This window comes from Armigeres subalbatus, chromosome 1, assembly GCF_024139115.2.
Source record: "Armigeres subalbatus isolate Guangzhou_Male chromosome 1, GZ_Asu_2, whole genome shotgun sequence".
NCBI classification, from domain to species: domain Eukaryota; kingdom Metazoa; phylum Arthropoda; class Insecta; order Diptera; family Culicidae; genus Armigeres; species Armigeres subalbatus.
The window spans coordinates 234,360,473-234,380,836 of record NC_085139.1 but is presented as its reverse complement, the minus strand read 5'-3'; the positions used below and the strand labels follow the sequence as shown (position 1 = coordinate 234,380,836).

Below are 20,364 nucleotides of genomic sequence, written 5' to 3'. Positions count from 1 at the left end.
CCATACAATTTGTATGAAGCGAAAAAATATTGAAAAACTATGCACCCGTTTTTTTGAAAATAACTTTTTGAGGCTTACACCCCTTTGCGTTTGACCCCCTCAATTTCCGTGAAAGTTTAAATGAATTTCCTTTTTTAATTAAGAATATTGCAATGGATTTTGGAAATTTAATTAAAAATTTATAATTTGAAAATTATAAATATTTAATTAAATTAAAAAAAAAATCTAACTTGGAAATTCTGAAAAGAGAATCTTCTGTTGTTAAGAATCAGAATAACTCGAATAGAAATACACAAAAAAAATGTTAGTGGAATTTCAACAAATTTCTCAAAATTCCAATTGATTTTTTCGAGCGAACGAAAAATAGTGAGGTCAGTATCATGCCAAAAACGCCGCCACTATCGGTTAAAATTACGATGAACGCCGCCGCCGTTGATTGTTGGACTGGCACACTATAGAAGCAGATTGAATAATGCAATAGAAAAAAAAAGTCATTTCCAATCATTATTGTAAAGGGCTAATATGGTAATACGATAATAATTGAATAACTACAACATTCTAAATATTCTCATTTCTGAAATATCATATGATTTTCCGATATATCGATATTTTCATTCCAATATATCGGAGATATCGATACTTTGATTCGATTATCGTATCGAATCAAATATCGATATTTTGAAGTATCGGAACGTCCCTAGTTAACATCAGGACTTGGGCTTGTGCGCTTTGAGCGGCACTCGATCGCTTTGGCGGAGCCTGCTTGCAGATACATGAAACTTTTAATAGGAGTTTAACAGAGCTCACTGTCAAACCCCACATCCTGGTGCTTCGGAGTGTTGTGCGAAGCAATTCGCGAAGTCGAAGCAAAATTCTTCACACAAACAATGACCAACCCCGTGAAACAAGCACTAGTTCTTGAAGCCACCGTTTGTTGGTGTGGCGCTAGTGCTGTTCTTGAAATTTAAAGCTCCGTTCATATTGTACCGTATGTAGTATCCTAGAACAGGTATGCGTTACAGGGTTACTTCAGATGAATTTGAATTTGAATTTAGATATCTAAGTAGGCGAGATAATAAATGCGGTCTTCTGTGGATTACTGTACTACCGACAGGTTGGCTTTTATTTAGTGCTCCGATACTTCATTGGCGACGAGGAGAAAAACTCCTAATTGTGCTTAATATTTTATTTAATTGATCATAGTGAATTGAATTATATCACAACGTGTGGTGATCTTGCTAACGTGGGAGTTGAACAACTGGAATTTGAGGTAGGAGAGTAGAATCTAAGAACAAATGGAAATTATGCATAACCACGTGCAAACGCACATGTGGGAGTGTTTTAATTGAGGAGGATGGATGGAAATCAGTGCCTTGAAAATCAAAAAAAAAAAAAAAATCTTTGCCCATTTATTCGTTTCTGTTGCCATGGTAACACTGCAAAACGTGCTTTACACACGCAAGCACAAAACGATGTTCCATCAATTTAACAGTGGGGTGAGAAATGTCATTCCCATCTTGCCGTCGACTTTGTAGCGGTTGTAATTGTGTTGTTGTTAATGTTTGCTTATTCTCTGTGATAGATATCATAACGGTACCTCCCAAAGGAATATCAGTTTTTTTTCAGGGAAATTTTACAGTTTTTTTTATACCGCTGCCCATTTAATCATTCAACATGAGAGAAATATATACACTCGAAGGTAAGTTTATTTCACTTATGCAACCGTCTGTAGCAAAAATAAGCAGTGAGCAAGTTCCCCTATCTACTAAGACGAAATGTTTTTCTATCCCGAACCAATACTCACACATGTAAGTGTTACATCAGAAACAGTTATTTGTTTTCAAGTCACTGCTGGGATAGAACGGTAAAATATGAAAATAAAGTGCCGTTACATGGCAGGATAACGAGTGCAGTTCAATAATCGAATGTGTATAATAGTATAGGTCGACCGGAATAAGAAGAGTAATTTACTGTTGAATCATAACGTGTCGGAGAAAAGTAATTGAATAAAATTAGTGGGGTGGAAAGACAAACGAAATGTTTGTGTACTTGGATAGCGACTATGTGCTATGGAGACGTGACAATCCAGTCTTGGAGAGCAACTGTGTGCTACGGTGATAAATTGTCAATATTTGGCAGATATGGAGAGCAACTGTGTGCTATGGATTGATGTACATTGGAGAGCAACTGTGTGCTATGAAGGGGTGGCAGTTTTGCCTTGGAGAGCAACTGTGTGCTACTGAAAAAAAAACATTTGGAGAGCAACTGTGTGCTAATGGAAAATTAAATACATAATTGGAGAGCAACTGTGTGCTATTGAAAAAAAAAAAATACATTGGGAGAGCAACTGTGTGCTATTAAAAAAAAATGCATTGGGAGAGCAACTGTGTGCTATGGGATGGAATGCAGGAAAAGGCATCTTGAAAAGCATGTGATAATAAAAACAAAGATATACAATAATTGTGGTTAATACTTGATAATTGATTTGAACACGAAAGAATTAAATATTTTCTAGGTAACCAAGCAGTAATTAAGGTGTATCATTGATAATATATATATATATATATATTTCGTGGTATCTGGCAATGGAAACGAATTGTTAATAATTTTGAAAGAACCAGCAACTTTCCACTTTTCCATTCATCCTTCCTATCAAGCTTGATGGTTTCGTTTTGTGTATGGATACAATTGTAATATTTAAATAGGATGGAATCGTCAATGCATCGTGTGAAGCCATTTGTGCTTGGAGCGGATCGATCCCAACTGCCTACCGCGTGGCAAAAATGGAAGCGAGAACTTCAAACATACTTCGACGCGTGTGGAATCATCTCGCAACTAGAAAAACGTTCTCAGATGCTCTATCTAGCTGGTTCCGAAATACAAGAGATTTTTGACCATCTTCCTGGGGTAGATGAATTTTCTCGTGTTCTTGCTGATCCCCCTTACTATGATGTGGCAATTCAGCGGCTTGATGAACATTTTGAGCCAATGCGTAACAGAAATTACGAACGTCATTTGTTTCGCCAAATAACCCAGAAGGCGGATGAAAGATTTGCAGATTTCGTATTGCGGTTGCGTATCCAAGGCAAACGCTGCGAATTCGACAGGTACGATTCCCGCGAAAGTGATGATAGAATCGTCGAACAAATTGTGGAAGCTTGCAGATCATCGGATCTTCGCCGACAAATTTTGGCGAAAGATATGTCACTGGAGGAAATTGTAACTCTTGGGACCACTATAGCGGACGTTCATCAACAGGTTAAGGAAATGGATCGAACTCCGGTTGAATATGGAGGAGGTATGAATAAGATATTCAAGCGTCCTCTTAACGTGAACTTCCCTTCTACCACCAATCATCCTCATCAAAGCTCTAGTAGTGCTTTCAAAGTTCCTGGTAAGGCATACCGCGCGCCCAGCACAAATGAACGAAATCTTTACAAAGATAACCGTACAGCGGCCAAGGCCTGTTTCGCATGTGGCCAAAGAGGGCATTTCAAAGGAGATTCAGTTTGTCGTGCACGAAACTCAAAGTGTATGAAATGCGGTGAGAAAGGTCATTATGCAAACCGTTGTATGAAACGAGCTAGCTCCAGCTACGATGGGTTTAAACCGAAACGTGTACGCTTAGTGGAAGACGACCGGAGCGATAAATGGAATGATGAGATTTTCTACGCCATGGGAAAGAATACATTCGAGTTCATCGTGGGAGGCGTTAAGATTCCGATGATTATAGATTCCGGTGCTGACGCTAACGTTATTACTGCAGAAACATGGCGGAAGGTGAACAATGAGGGTATGAAGTTTACTGCGTATGCTGAAGAGGTCGACCGTAATTTGACGGCTTATGCTACTAATAAGCCAATGAAAATGGCAGGAATGTTTCGTACAACGATTAAGGCAGGATCTAAAGAAGTTAAAGCAACGTTCTATATTGTGGATCAAGGTCAACGTAATCTGCTTGGCGATAAGACCGCCAAGGAACTGGAAGTTCTCAAAGTTGGTTTCGATATTGCATCAACCGAGCTTAGCCCTACCAGTTTTCCGAAAATTAAAGGGGTTATTGTTGAAATCCCCATCAATGGTGCGATCCAACCAATACAGCAAGGTTACAGGCGTGCACCAATTGCTCTGGAGGGAAGAATTCATGATAAATTAAAGGCATTGCTGGATAAAGACATCATCGAGAAGGTGGACGGCCCTTCTGTTTGGGTATCACCAATGGTACCTATCTTGAAAGGATCTGGAGAAGTAAGAATTTGTGTCGACATGAGGCGAGCGAATCAGGCTGTTCTACGAGAATCTCACCCATTGCCCCTTATTGAGGAGTTGCTGGGAAGCCTTGGTGGGGCGGTAAAATTTTCCAAATTAGATGTTAAAGAAGCTTACCACCAACTAGAGTTGTCCGAAAAATCCCGCGAAATCACTACCTTTATAACGAAATATGGCCTGTTCAGGTAAATTGTGCTAAACTGTGCTAAACATAATCTATAAAAATATCTAATAAATGATATAAATATATCTTTTTATAACACCCTCAGATACAAACGACTAATGTTTGGAATTTGCTGTGCTCCAGAACTTTTTCAGAAAGTAATGGAAACTATTCTGGCAGGTTTAGAAGGAGTAGTGGTATATTTGGATGACATTTTGATATTTGGTCGTTCTCAAGAAGAACATGATCGACGACTCAAAGCTTTGATGGAGCGTTTAGAGCAATATGGGGTTCTATTGAATATGGCAAAATGCTTATTCAACATGGACAAGTTAGAATTTTTGGGCCATGAACTTTCAGCTGAAGGAATCAGACCAATAAAAAGCAGAATTCTGGCTCTTCAACAGTGTCGTGAACCAGCTAACACAGCGGAGCTAAGAAGTTTTCTCGGCCTGGTTACTTATGTGGGAAGATTCATTCCCCACTTGGCGTCCAAAACAGACCCACTTCGAGCTCTGTTGAGAACAGGCATTAAATTCGAGTGGACGTCCAAGCAGAAAAATGCTTTTGAGGAGATAAAACGAACCCTCTGCAAAATCAGTCATCTGGGTTTTTTCGATGTCAGAGATCAAACTATTTTGATAACCGATGCCAGTCCTTCTGGTCTTGGGGCTGTGCTGCTACAGGAAAACAAACATGGAGAATGCAGAGTGATTGCATACGCAAGTAAGTCATTGACCGATTTGGAACGCAAATACTTCCAAACGGAAAAAGAGGCCTTGGGCATCGTTTGGGCAGTTGACCGTTTCAGTTTATACCTCCAAGGAACCCGTTTCAAATTAATCACTGACTGTAAGCCACTTATGTTTCTGTTCAGTCCACGATCAAAGCCCTGTGCTCGTTTGGAACGTTGGGTGTTACGGTTACAGTCCTATAGCTACGATATAGTCCACGAACCAGGGTCACTAATTTAGCTGATGCTCTCTCGCGACTCTCACTGTCCGAACCGCAACCTTTCGACATCGAAAATGACAATTATATGCATTTTATAGCGAACACTTCCACACCAATTGCCACACAACTTGAAGATATTCGAGAAAAGTCTAGGGAAGATGATACTATCAGCGGGGTAATTAGGGCACTCGAAGGAAAAGATTGGTCGAAACAAGCATTAGTTTTCAAACCTTATGCCTCTGAACTTTGTGTGCTGGAGGATGTTTTACTCCGTGGAGAAAGAATTGTCATCCCAGAGTTATTGCAGCATCATATTTTACAATTGGCTCATGAGGGGCACCCTGGAATCGTGGCGATGAAAAGACGATTAAGGCAAAAGGTATGGTGGCCAAACATGGACAAGCAAGCCGAAAAATATGTAAAAAGTTGTAGGGAGTGCACCCTGGTCTCTGCTCTATCACCTCCTGAACCTCTTGTGCGAACAAGAATGCCTGAGAAACCATGGACCCACATTGCAGCTGATTTTATGGGTCCATTACCATCGGGGCACAACCTGTTAGTACTCGTTGATTATTTCAGTCGATTTGTAGAGGTAGTTGTTATGCGTGAAATTACGGCAAAATTGACAATTCAGGCGCTTCATGAAACTTTTTGTCGATATGGTATTCCGGAATCAATGAAGACTGATAATGGGCCGCAGTTTGTAAGCGAAGCATTGAGTAAATTTGGTACTGAATTCGGCATAGAGTTGATTAAAACCTCTCCATATTGGCCACAAGCAAACGGAGAAGTAGAAAGGGCCAATAGGGCTCTGAAGAAACGCTTACAGATTAGTCAGGAAACACCTAATTCCGACTGGAAGTGGGATTTGAGGATGTATCTTTTGATGTACAATTCGACCCCTCATTCAACTACCGGCGTTGCTCCTTCAGCGTTGATGTTCGGGAGAGTACTCCGTGACAAGCTGCCCACAATGCCTTCGGCAGGAAATATCTTGACCGAGGAAGTAATGGATAGAGATCGTGAGAAAAAAGTGAGAGGAGCCGAATATAGCGACAACCGTCGTCAAGCTAGGCCGAGCTTGATAAAAGTGGGAGATACTGTGGTTGCTAAACGCATTAACAAAGAAACCAAGCTTTCCAGCAATTTCAGCCCTGAAGAACTGGAGGTCATCCAACGAAACGGACCCGACGCAACTTTAAGATGTAAGGACACCGGAAGGACATTTCATCGAAACGTAGCTCACTTGAAACACATGGCAACGGAAGCAAATCTAGCCGATCAAAATATATCGTTACCACATACAAGGACTTCAGGAATCAACAGTGAATCTCAGTCATCATCTCCACAGTTACTTTCAAGTAATAACCAACCATTGGGGTCGCAACCCACAGCGGACTTGGCGGTTCCGCCGCAGCGAAGGCCTCAACGAAGTATTCGACAACCGGGATATTTGAATGACTTCCGTTTAGATGCAGTTCAGGACATTTAAGAAAAGGAGGAGTTGTAGTATCCTAGAACAGGTATGCGTTACAGGGTTACTTCAGATGAATTTGAATTTGAATTTAGATATCTAAGTAGGCGAGATAATAAATGCGGTCTTCTGTGGATTACTGTACTACCGACAGGTTGGCTTTTATTTAGTGCTCCGATACTTCACCGTATATTTCCAACCCCGTGAAACAAGCACTAGTTCTTGAAGCCACCGTTTGTTGGTGTGGCGCTAGTGCTGTTCTTGAAATTTAAAGCTCCGTTCATATTGTACCGTATATTTCGCGCGGGTATTTAATTATGTATCGCAAAATGATTTTCGATCGTGAAAATTTAAATTTCAATAACTTAAGTTATATTGTTCTGTTTTCTTCATTTATCCAGCATTTTACGTGTGGTACACGCAGAAAAAACTATTTTAATTATAACAATATTTGACGTAAAGTCAAACAAAATTTCAATTTGTTTTGGCGGTAATAAGAAATTATTATTATTTTTACAATCCGTCAAATTTTAATATTGTTGAAATAATAAGAAAATATGTTTGAATTGAAATGGGTTTGAATCCATGCTATAATAGTAACGCCGTAACATCGTCTCTGCAAGTAATAAAAATATTGTTATTTTTAAAATATATTTTCCGTTGTTTCAATGATAGATGTAATTGAAAACAATATTAATGTTTTATTGTTTTTATAATTGTTTTTATTAAAATAATGGGAAACTCTGTTTGAATTTACGATGCTTTTTTCAAAATTGGGATTTCTTTCATACTTGGTATGTTCCACAGTTATTGCGAAGCAAATCTGTTACTTAACTTTTGTCTTTTATTAGAAATCATCCATATCAGTATCCTTAACATTAATGAGATATTATCACAAATTATAATACGTACTTGATATGAACTTTCTTCTCAATGCTATTTGTAAAAATCAGTTTGTTTGTCATCATATGACCGAATAATGGGAGTCATACAGACCGATCCTGTATTCATAGATTACGCCCCGTAAGTCACAGATGTTGGCCACTGTTCGCGCTGTGCTTCCGGCCGGTTCGACACTTTCTTCATTATCTCCGCAAAAGTGTAATCGACCACCAGCACTTCGTTTGTGATGATCTGTCAAAAATGAAAACCTAATATAATTTCATTCTACACGTATCACTTGCCTTCATACATTTCTCTTTGTACTTTGTTGTTCCGTGGTACAATAAATCAGCTCTCCAACACAATACCTTCGTCGTTAGTGCTATTGCCACTACGGGATCCATTTTCACTGGCATTATCACTAGGATTAATATGTCTTCAGTTTTGCAGGTCTGGTTGTCTCCACTGAGTCGTTTAGTTGGATTGCCTGAATTTGTGGTTTGGAGGAGCGATTTCGTGTCAATACAAATCTCCTAAAACCAATTTCAAAACATCAATTATGAATGAATGTAGGTAATATGAACTAAATACTTTTTAACACATTTACATACCTGAAATTTTGTGATTAAAACTATAAAATTCATTTTTTTGCACCGATCAAAACACTGTTTTTGTTTTGCATCCGATCCGATTTTCATTTTCAACAAGTGAGTGACAGCGAGGGAGCGGTTGGCAGTGTTATTGCTTCAGCTGAGCGTTATGCTACGTTATGGTGATTATAGAATAAAGCCCGAAATCGGCCATTTTGTAAACCACGTGCTTTTCCAATATTTTTTTCAAGCGCACGAGATGCAAGAACCATAACGCGTATGGGGCTGAAATAATGGTAGATCGTTTGCTTAGTTATGCTGAACAATCATAATTTGAGTTTCGGCACTGTACGAAACCTATTACGCCAGATTTGGGATTTTGGAAATGTATGTAGATAAACGTGTGGTGAATTTGAAATTCACCACGGGCTTCATTCTATAATCACCTTATTTTTAGTTCATGTCTTGAGATGACCAGGGAATGGACAGATATTTGCACATTGAATACAATAAAAGTTTTATTGAGTCAAACAAAGATCTTGTTGATTTAAAAAGAAATATGAACAAATTTTTGCATAGAAACAAACATGATTTGAATTATAAACAATGCAATTTTTTATTGTTAAAATAAAAATAATCAATATAAAATCAAATAGCTTTTGTTATGTAAAAGCAACAAACTTTATTATTAATTCAATGGACCAATATTTCTGTCCGTGTAATAGCTGCCACAATATAATTATCATCAAAATCAGCCTTAAATTATCACCTAAAAAAAAACAATAAATTAATTTCAAAAGCCGCCACAATTTAACATGTTCTGGTCTGTTCTGGTAAGGTGCAATCTATTTGACTTTTGTCTTGTGTCGTTTGTCATCGCAGCGATCATCATCATCCTCATAAATTTATCATTATTGGCGAATAAAGGTTGCATGAAGAAGAGGAAGTCTAAGGATAATATTTGAAAAAAAAATGCACGAGGAAACATACGGGAAGTGTTTTAAAATTCTTCTCAAAAATTTTAGGAGCAATTTGATTTAAAATGGCTAGCATTTTTTTTCGCAATTTTCGAGTTTCAAATTTTATTTTGTGATATCACACTTAGTGATACACAGTATGAGAAAAGTTAAACCCCGTACTGTTTTCCGTTTTGAATCAAACTACTTCTAGACATTCCAAAATAAGCGGCCGTTAGCGCTCGTAAAAGATGCTGTAGATGACCACAATTATCATTCGATTTTGACAATTTACAGGGATGCCTGGACCGAAATTTACCGAAAAAATTAGGGGTAACCAACTTGATTTTGGACCCCTACATATTTTGAAGCCCTCCCTGTTGACATTTTATTGATATCTGAACTAAATTCAATGCTCGCTGCTGCTGCATCCCGTATGGTCTTTATGTAAATAAGATTGCTGCAGAATGTATTTAACTAGTTTCATGTGCGAAAATAACGATAATGTTGGATGAAATGTTGATGAAATCCAATTTCTTCAAGAAGGCAAGCGTTACAATGCGTTACGCTTCAAAGCATACATCATTGAATATCTCAGAACGAACACAAGCACTTCATGTTGAAATTGCAAATTTAAATCGATGCAATCTTGTCATTGATGCATGTCAATCGAAAAATAAGACTTTGCTTTAGCTCAAATGACCTGTGCAAATTGAAAATTCATATTTTGAACAGGACTAAAGAGAAATTATCCAAAATGTGTGTACATTTGGGGTCCAAAAATATGCTGCACTTCTTCCAAAACGAAAGAATATTTTTCATTTCAGATAGTTAAAAATCTAAAGCGATTTATAAACATCCGATGTTCATTTCAAACTTCCTTTTCATAAATAAGACTCTTCATCTATGAAATTTTGCTTGATTTTAGTCTGTATCACACGAGACTCATCTGAAAGATATAAGCGGATACAGCTTACTTCCTCTAGGGATCCTCAAAAATGCAACATTTACCCTAGTAACTTAAAAGTGCCAGTTCGAAGATTTTAAAAAATACCCAGTCTTAAAAAAGGCCTGATGCAGTACCTCCCAAAACCATTAAAAACGTAAATCTATATTATACACGATAATTATTGAGACTTGCCTGTATGAGAATATGAGACAGCAACTACTTTTCAGTTGACGAGACTTAATTCATCTACTATTGATGATCTTTGACGCATTAACTCTTTGGTTACAAACTTGAGCTCACTATAATGTGGGCGTCGAAACTAAGATAAATTAATCTGAGTCGTTGCTTACGTGTCATCGACAGGTGTTTTATGAAACACTATTGGAACCTTTTCTTCTTTACATTTGATCTGGATCCAACTGGAAGTGGATGTCGCATTTTGGATAAAAAATTTGCTTTAAACTGGACCATTTGTTGTGTTGACAGAATTAATAGTTTTTTGAAGCATAATTGACTTAGCGTTGTAAAGTCAAGAGACTAAAAATAATAACTATCGAGCTGTTAATGATCATGCATCAAAAGATATTTTAGTTACTAGATAAAGATTGTCGCTTCGGTTCCCTTTGTTTCTGCTGTCCGAAACATGTTGGGTACCTACCTGTCAAATCGTATGTATTTTTCCATTTTGACGACTTTTAGATCCCCCTATCCTCGCCAGCAAAAGATGTTCCGAACAGCGCACGACAGCGGACAATGTTTTATCTAGTAACTAAAATATGTTTTCATGCACCGGAAAAAAAAGTTCTTTAGCTGACGAGAAACCTAATCCATACTGCTCATGTCACAAATGTATAACATTTGAATTTTTTATCGATTATGAGTTAATCTTTAAAGAATCCTAAGTAACCCAAGAATAAAAATAAGATTAGTAGTGATTCAAATTGTACTCGCTGCTTTTAATTTTACATATGAATCTGAAACATGCATTCTCCCAGCAGCTCCTCTCAGATTAATTTGAAGTTCAGATTCAAAAGCTCAAAACTTTATTTGCACAGCTTTGTTCTGAGTTTCTTTCTGCAGATTGAAAATCACGAGATTTGGCATAATTTTTGTATGTTTAGGCGATTGAACGCGTTATTTTGAATCTACGGAATTTGGATCAATGCACTTTGCAATTACGCCGCATTTCTTGAGTTAGCGTAAAATAAATAATAATTATTTATATATATATTATTTTATTTATTTAAATAAAATTTAAACATGAACAGAAAACTGCTGGAGATACCAGCGTTTTTTTTTGCTTCAGATTCCAACGAGAATACTGTTCTTGAATTTGGAGGAAAAATAAATCACTGCTGTTCAATCAATTAATTGGTTTGCAGTCTTATTTTTTCTACTTGCAAAAAAATTTTTATTTTTTAACAGAACGATGCATTAGAAATTAAAGGCCCTCTTTATCACAACACTAGCCTAATATTTGTCAAATTCCTTCAGACATATCATCAACGACCGTTAAAAGATATCGACATGAGTATCAGGCAGACTTTGACAAATTTGTTATTATTTAATAATTTGGTATTTGCTATTGTGGAAGCAAATACAGTGCTAACTTTTTGCGCTATAACGAAACATGTGTATCTGAAATTAACGAATGAGAGATAATTGCAATACATTAATGAAACATATTTTAAGCGCTTTTCAAAAAAAACTGTTTCTTTATTTTTTATTCGAATTAAAATTTCTTCTCGAAGCGATATTGTCACGATGCGTCACTGTGTTCCGTGCTTAAAAGCCACTGCTTGGACAGCTAGCACGCAAGTTTAGCACCAAGTTTTCGGCTTCAATCATGTTGTATGCAGATGACAGCCGTTTCAGGGGGCTGACAATGACAGGTCTTTATGGGTTTTTACAGTAGAGCAACAGAGAGGAGGAGATGACGGCCATGTTTCATTCAAACTCTGACAGATAGCAATGGGATTTCTCATAGGAGAGGAAGAAGCAGAATTTTGCTTCGACTTCGCCGAATAAATCCAGCTTTCCACGCTCACCGTAATGGCGGATGCTATAAAAAAGAAGCTTTGATGCAAAAACTGCTTCCTGAACACTGGACTACAAGAAATTTTCGTATCCAAGCAAACTTTAAGTTTTCACGTTTCCAACGATACCCATTGCTAGTTTGTTTACTCCAACATCAACGAAGAAATTTGGCTTCCTTCGAACTGAAGTAATTTGGACCGAAACATAACCCGAAAATCCATAAACCGAAAGCTGGAGCATATTGTACTTACGCATGCATTACAATCATTTCAAACTGTGCCAACGACTGAATATCTGGGTATTCAGAAATCACTTGGCCGCACACAGAATTAACTAAGTAAAACAACTGTTCTTGTTACTTTGAGAATCATCAGCAAATCTTGATAAGTAAGAAGTACGATCGTTAAGCGATTTTAGTCACCAACAAATAAGTAACGAGCAAGTAAGCCTATTTCCTAAAAATACTGCCCCACAACCACCCACGCGCCAATGCTGTCTTTACTCCTCGATAGCATTAATTAATTACAAGTTCAAATGGGTCAAAAATGCCTAATTTCTTCATGTCTACTGCTCCCTCCATCTGGTCTACAAAAGAGCACCTTGCGTGTGTAATGTGCTTGCATAAGTCTCCGACTAAGTACAATGCTCGTTTTGCTTTCCTCCTGTGCAGCTACCGCAAACACGGAATTGTGCACATATTGGGGCATTTATTTGAAGCGTACTTAGATTTAAACATGAACGGTCTTCATAAATAGACTAGAACAGGGATCGAATTACCAACGACGACAGTAACGACTTGTTGGACTTCTGTGCTATGCCAGGGACACCTTAAATCCAGACAAAGCCCCGCAAGTTGATCGGCCCCAGGATAGGAACCCGGGACCATGCGCCCAATATCTCCCACTAAGGCTGCATGAGTAGAACTACAAAAGCAAAAGACATTAACTGCTGTGTTTCTGTTGTTGTCGTCGTCGTGCTTTAGCATCGTCGTTGCAGTCGGGAAAGGGGGAGCTGCCTAATTAGATTAGGGGCTCTTCCATACGGTTGACACTTTGGGGGCCAAAAGAGTCACAGCTTCTTGAATGACGACTATAGCTGGAAATCCAACTTATTGCGCTGCGGTGGAGTGCTCGAGTCCAAGCGGTTCCGGTTTCGGTTCCTGGCATTGGTCCAGATTTCGGAAGAGTTCGTTCAGGAAGTGTTGCGATAGGTCCTGAGAGAATTTCCTTTGGTGTGAAAAGGCAGAGTGCTCATTGGCCTGGGCGAGCCATCGGTGGATAAACTGTGGATTGCTGTATCGGTCTCGAATATAAACAGTTGCTGATATTGGCTGACGAGTTTTAAGCTGTTCAGTGACTGCTACAAAGTGTTGCTAAGAAAAATACAAGGCCGTTCCACGGATCAAAGCAAGCAAGATGCCGCGGGTTTGTTCACTTTTATTTTCATGGATATTACCAACCACCAGTGATTAGCCAAGGGCATGTCGGATAAAGTACACACTCCTTATGTATTTTGAAACCTTATCGATGACAATGGAATTTGGGCATTTTGCGCTGAACTAATCGGGAAGACATGCCAATGCTAATTGCTGAATTATGATCGGCGTTAATCCGAATTATAGGGTGGAAGGCTGATCCTGGCAAACTGGCGGGGGTTAACATTAGATATTTTCCTGTAATAATTCCGGCATTACCGTTTAAAAACATATGTGTACAAAATAATTGGAATGAATATTTCCTAGAATTAAATCACAATGGTGTCAAAACTTCAAAAGACTTATCCATAACCTCTTTAATAAACCAAAAGTTTCATCAGTCCGATTCTAATACCTTACTAGCTTGTGGAGCCTAATCAAACAATATGGAGATAATTTTAAGTATTAACTTTTTCATTAGTATGGATCAAATGTTACTAAAGTTTGTGTTACTAAAGTTTCATTATAGAGAAACAAACACATTAATCTAAGTCTGATCACCGGTGGCTCAGGTAGGTGTCCGAAGTATGAATCTTCTCTTCTTCATTGGCATTGCATCCCCCACTGGGATATTGCCGCCTCGCGGCTTAGTGTTCATTAAAGCACTTCCACCGTTATTAACTCGCGAGGTTTTCTAAGCCAGGTTACTTACATTTTTGCATTCGTACATATCATGAGGCTAACACGATGAAGTACTTTTTATGCTCATAGGAAGTCGAGACAATTTCAATCCGAAAATTGTCTGAACCGGCAACAGGAATCGAAACCTGCAGCCACCCCTCAGCATGGTCTTGCTTTGTGTAGCCGCGCATCTTACCGCACGGCTAAGGAGGGCCCAGAAGTATGAATGATGTCTGAAAATTGAATCAGATGCCAACTGGTAACCAAAATTTTTGATAACAAATATTCGAAGCAACAAAATGGACATTAAATGCAGATTTTGTGAGATTGAAGTAATTCTTGATTTTTATTTAGAATGTGCTACATCTAAACTAAAATATTACACTAGAATACCAGGAATATTTTTCCCCTGCAGAATATACATTACATTTCTGCTATGTATTCTTAAATATAAAAATCATCAAAACCTGTGGAATTCAGAAAAATCGACCACTAAAAGTGAGATTTTGCTAAAAGTCGAAGGAATACTTTCTGTGGCCCTTTCAAATTTGTAAATATAGCAAACTTTTTATAATCTACTCACCTTAAATTCTCGGCATGTTCATCAGGTATAACTATGCTTAGCTTTAGCTTTAGCTTTGACTGACTACACATATCTATGGTTGCTACTCCGTGATTGACCAGAATCAGTGAAATTGCACAAAGAATCAACTGAATGATTGACTGGGATTGTTCAAAGCATTCTCAGTTTGCTAAGTTTCAGTGACTCCTAAAAATTCAAATGATCAATAACGGCGCCGAAGCCACGTCCTTGTAGTCAGTTAGGGAAGAAGGAAGGAATATTAGTAGGTGGTTTTTGCTATTTGAAGACCGTGTTTCACCTCTGCGTCTCCACAAAAACCCACAGGAAGGATTATCAGTTCGAATTGGTAGGCATCGTTGGATCTGGATTCACTCATGGCCTAAAGCGACTACGACCGTGCCATTCTTTATACACAGTAATTTTACCTAACCGCTTCCATGAATCCGGGCGCGAAAAGTAGCTACTGGAAACTAACTTTACCCGGCCAACCGGACGCGCAATGCAGAACACAAACTTATTTCTGACCGATCAGCGCGATCGTTCTGCCTATCCGAAGAAGCAAAGAGAAATCACGCTGCCTGAACTGATTTTTATTACCGAGCCGCGCAAAGCAGAACACAATATCTTCGGCCGATCGCGCCATCGTTTTTTTTTTTTTTTTATTCCTTTCTTTGTTGGTAGAGCACTCTGTGTTACTTAACCGCTGCTGTCCGGAACAACTGAGAAATCTGCCAGAATCCCACTGAGAATTTTTTGTTATATTTTCCATTATATTGTTGTTGTCGGTGCCTGTCCATCAGTCGTGAGTCCATTGTGTCCGTTTGTCCATGTCGTCTATCAATGATCCTTGCATTGTTCGGTTGCCATTATCCGGATAACGTTGCCGCGCAATGCCCCTCCGAGAACACAAGTTCTTCGGCCGTCATCAGGTGGCGTGACGGTAAGGCGCGTACCCAGAACGCCATGCTTTCTGCTGATCCGGCGACTGACGAGGGTTGGTGGAGAAATCTCGCAATCTGAACTGATTTTTATTACCGGCCGCGCAAAACCGCAGGAACGTGTAGCCAACTACGCTTCGGGACCCCCGATCACGCCATCGTTCTGCTGTCCGAAAGAAAAGGAAATCTCCTGCACTTAACTTCGTTTTTTATTACCGGCCGCGCAATGCAGAACACCTAATAATTTCGGGCCGATTACGCCATCGTTCTGCTGTCCAGAAACGAGAGAAATCTCGCACTGAACTGATTTTTATTACCGGCCGTGCCAAAGCAGAACCCACAATATTTCGGCCGATCACGCCATCGTTCTGCCACTGTCCGGAAAGAAAGAAATCTCGCACTTGAACTGTTTTTTATTACCGGCCGCGCAAATACCAGAACACAATATTTCGGCCGATTACGCCATCGTTCTGCTGTCCCGAAACGAGAGAAATCTCGCACTGAACTGATTTTTATTACCGGCCGCGCAAAACAGAACACAATATTTCGGGTCCGATCACGCCATCGTTCTGCTGTCCGAAAGAAAAGAAATCTCGCACTTAACTGTTTTTATTACCGGCCCGCGCAATGCAGAACACAATATTTCGGCCACGATTACGCCATCCGTTCTGCTGTCCGGAAACGAGAGAAATCTCGCACTGAACTGATTTTTATTACCGGCCGCGCAAAGCAGAACACAATATTTCCGGGCCGACTCACGCCACGTCGTTCTGCTGTCCGAAAGAAAAGAAATCTCGCACTTAACTGTTTTTATTACCGGCCGCGCAATGCAGAACCACAATATTTCGGCCGATTACGCCATCGTTCTGCTGTCGAAGTGAGAAATCGCCTACAATATTTCGGCCGATTACGCCATCTTCTGCTGTCGAAACGAGAGAAATCTCGCACTGAACCCTGATTTTATTAGCCGGCCGTGCAAAGCCAGAACACAATATTTCGGCCGATCACGCACATCGTTCTGCTGTCCGAAAGAAAAGAAATCTCGCACTTAACTGTTTTTTATTACCAATGGCCGCGCAATGCACAGAACTAATATCTTCGGCCGATTACGCCCATCCGTTCTGCTGTCCGAAACGAGAGAAATCTCGCACTGAACTGATTTTATTACCGGCCGCAAAAGCCAGAACACAATATTTCGACCACCGATCACGCCATCGTTCTGCTGTCCGAAAGAAAAGAAATCTCGCACTTAACTGACTTTTTATTACCGGCGCGCGCAATGCAGAACACAATATTTCGGCCGATTACGCCATCGTTCTGCTGTCCGGGAAACGAGAGAAATCTCGCACTGAACTGATTTTTAATACCACGGCCGCGCAAAGCCAGAACACAATATTTCGGGCCGATCCAGCGCCATCCGTTCTGCTTTCCTCCGAAACAAGAGAAATCTCGCACTGATTTTTATTACCGGCCGCGCAATGCAGAATCACAATATTTCGACCGATCACGCCATCTTTCTGCTGTCCGAACGACGAGAAATCTCGCACTGAACTGATTTTTATTACCGGCCGCGCAAAGCAAGAAACCACAATATTTCGGCCGATCACGCCATCGTTCTGCTGTCCGAAAGAAAAGAAATCTCGCACTTAACTGTTTTTATTACCGGCCCGCGCAATGCAGAACACAATATTTCGGGCCGATTACGCCATCGTTCTGCTGTCCGAAACGAGAGAAATCTCGCACTGAACTGATTTTTATTACCGGCCGTGCAAAGCAGAACACAATATTTCGGCCGATCACGCCATCGTTCTGCTGTCCGAAAGAAAAGAAATCTCGCACTTAACTGTTTTTTATTACCGGCCGCGCAATGCAGAACACAATATTTCGGCCGAATTACGCCATCGTTCTGCTGTCCGAAACGAGGAGAAATCTCGCACTGAACTGATTTTTATTACCGGCCGCGCAAAGCAGAACACAATATTTCGGCCGATCACGCCACATCGTTCTGCTGTCCGAAAGAAAAGAAATCTCACACTTAACTGTTTTTTTATTACCGGCCGCGCAATGCAGAAACCTTACAATATTTCGGACCGATTACGCCATCGTTCTGCTGTCCGGAAACGAGAGAAATCTTCGCACTGAACTGCAATTTTTAATACCGGCCGCGCAAAGCAGAGACACAATAATAATTTCGGCCGATCACGCCATCGTTCTGCTGTCCGAAAGAAAAGAAATCTCGCACTTAACTGTTTTTTATTACCGGCCGCGCAATGCAGAACACAATATTTCGGCCGATTACGCCATCGTTCTGCTGTCCGAAACGAGAGAAATCTCGCACTGAACTGATTTTTATTACCGGCCGCGCAAAGCAGAACACAATATTTCGGCCGATCACGCCATCGTTCTGCTGTCCGAAACGAGATCAACCCCGCACCCCTCCGCTTCGTTTTACCGGCCGCGCAATGCAGAACACAATATTTCGGCCGATTACGCCATCGTTCTGCTGTCCGAAACGAGAGAAATCTCGCACTGAACTGATTTTTATTACCGGCCGCGCAAAAGCAGAACACAATATTTCGGCCGATCACGCCATCGTTCTGCTGTCCGAAAGAAAGAAATCTCGCACTTAACTGTTTTTATTACCAGCCGCGCAATGCAGAACACAATATTTCGGCCGATTACGCCATCGTTCTGCTGTCCGAAACGAGAGAAATCTCGCACTGAACTGATTTTATTACCGGCCGCGCAAAGCAGAACACAATATTTCGGCCGATCACGCCATCGTTCTGCTGTCCGAAAAGAAATCTCGCACTTAACTGTTTTTATTACCGGCCGCGCAATGCAGAACACAATATTTCGGCCGATTAAGCTATCAATCTGCTGTCCGAAACGAGAGAAATCTCGCACTGAACTGATTTTATTACCGGCCGCGCAAAGCAGAACACAATATTTCGGCCGATCACGCCATCGTTCTGCTGTCCGAAAGAAAGAAATCTCGCACTTAACTGTTTTTTATTACCGGCCGCGCAATGCAGAACACAATATTTCGGCCGATTACGCCATCGTTCTGCTGTCCGAAACGAGAGAAATCTCGCACTGAACTGATTTTTATTACCGGCCGCGCAAAGCAGAACACAATATTTCGGCCGATCACGCCATCGTTCTGCTGTCCGAAAGAAAAGAAATCTCGCACTTAACTGTTTTTTATTACCGGCCGCGCAATGCAGAACACAATATTTCGGCCGATTACGCCATCGTTCTGCTGTCCGAAACGAGAGAAATCTCGCACTGAACTGATTTTTATTACCGGCCGTGCAAAGCAGAACACAATATTTCGGCCGATCACGCCATCGTTCTGCTGTCCGAAAGAAAAGAAATCTCGCACTTAACTGTTTTTATTACCGGCCGCGCAATGCAGAACCCACAATATTTCGGCCGATTACGCCATCGTTCTGCTGTCCGAAACGAGAGAAATCTCGCACTGAACTGATTTTTATTACCGGCCGCGCAATGCAGAACACAATATTTCGGCCGATTACGCCATCGTTCTGCTGTCCGAAAGAAAAGAAATCTCGCACTTAACTGTTTTTTATTACCGGCCGCGCAATGCAGAACACAATATTTCGGCCGATTACGCCATCGTTCTGCTGTCCGAAACGAGAGAAATCTCGCACTGAACTGATTTTTATTACCGGCCGTGCAAAGCGAACACAATATTTCGGCCGATCACGCCATCGTTCTGCTGTCCGAAAGAAAAGAAATCTCGCACTGAACTGTTTTTTATTACCGGCCGCGCAATGCAGAACACAATATTTCGGCCGATCGCGCCATCGTTCTGCTGTCCGATACAAGAGAAATCTCGCACTCCATGTTCATCAGGTATAACTATGGCAGAGAAAGTTAATTAAGTTATTCTTTTTGGAAATCAGCGTCACAATAATCATATCTAAGTCGCAAGTGCTGGAAAGCATATCAAAATTAGTTAGATAAAATTCATTTATTTTTAATTTTTTTGTCGTGCACATTATTTTTACAGCATTTCAAGTGGTTGGCCTCAAGGTAGCCTAAAAGAGGCATCGGGTAATTTTTTAAATTTGATAACGTAACTACTATTTACACAAATATTTACAATAATAATTTGATAACCTAGATTGGAACAAGCACCCTAATCGCAGCTTGATCCGAAGATAAGCAACGAACCCTAAACCGATCTTTACACTCACCAAAGCGTTCTTGTAGTGTTTTAATACCGGCTAGATGGTGGACCTCAAAAGTTTGTATCCTGGGAGGGGTGTTCATGATCATCCTAAGCAATTTGTTCTGCACTCTTTGGAGTTTGAGGAAAAAGATATTTTAGTTACTAGATAAAGATTGTCGCTTCGGTTCCCTTTGTTCTGCTGTCCGAAACATGTGTGGTACATACCTGTCAAATCGTATGGGGTTTCCTTCTTTGACTTTTAGCTCCCCTATCCTC

At 40.1% G+C, this 20,364-nt stretch overlaps 3 protein-coding genes across 3 annotated transcripts in view; 2 read left to right on the top strand and 1 right to left on the bottom strand.

The window, feature by feature from the left end:
• The first annotated feature begins 5,873 nt into the window (after positions 1 to 5,873).
• Positions 5,874 to 6,878, top strand: LOC134207092 (uncharacterized protein K02A2.6-like). The gene has a single exon (XM_062682813.1). The coding sequence runs from the start codon at positions 5,874 to 5,876 to the stop codon at positions 6,876 to 6,878; it is 1,005 nt and encodes a 334-aa protein (XP_062538797.1).
• Positions 6,879 to 7,688: 810 nt separating this feature from the next.
• On the bottom strand, positions 7,689 to 8,485 carry LOC134211810 (uncharacterized). Its single transcript, XM_062689079.1, has 3 exons — positions 8,354 to 8,485; positions 8,053 to 8,275; positions 7,689 to 7,994 (listed from the first exon to the last, which is right to left on the bottom strand). The coding sequence occupies exons 1-3, from the start codon at positions 8,438 to 8,440 to the stop codon at positions 7,825 to 7,827; spliced, it is 480 nt and encodes a 159-aa protein (XP_062545063.1). The 5' UTR covers positions 8,441 to 8,485; the 3' UTR covers positions 7,689 to 7,824.
• A 5,179-nt stretch (positions 8,486 to 13,664) lies between these two features.
• LOC134205894 (chaoptin) overlaps positions 13,665 to 20,364 on the top strand; it is a 554,999-nt gene continuing 548,299 nt past the window's right edge. The window contains exon 1 of the mRNA XM_062681584.1: positions 13,665 to 13,698. Within this exon, the coding sequence (XP_062537568.1) occupies positions 13,690 to 13,698 (9 nt within the window). The 5' untranslated portion in view covers positions 13,665 to 13,689. The remainder of the gene's footprint in view (positions 13,699 to 20,364) is intronic.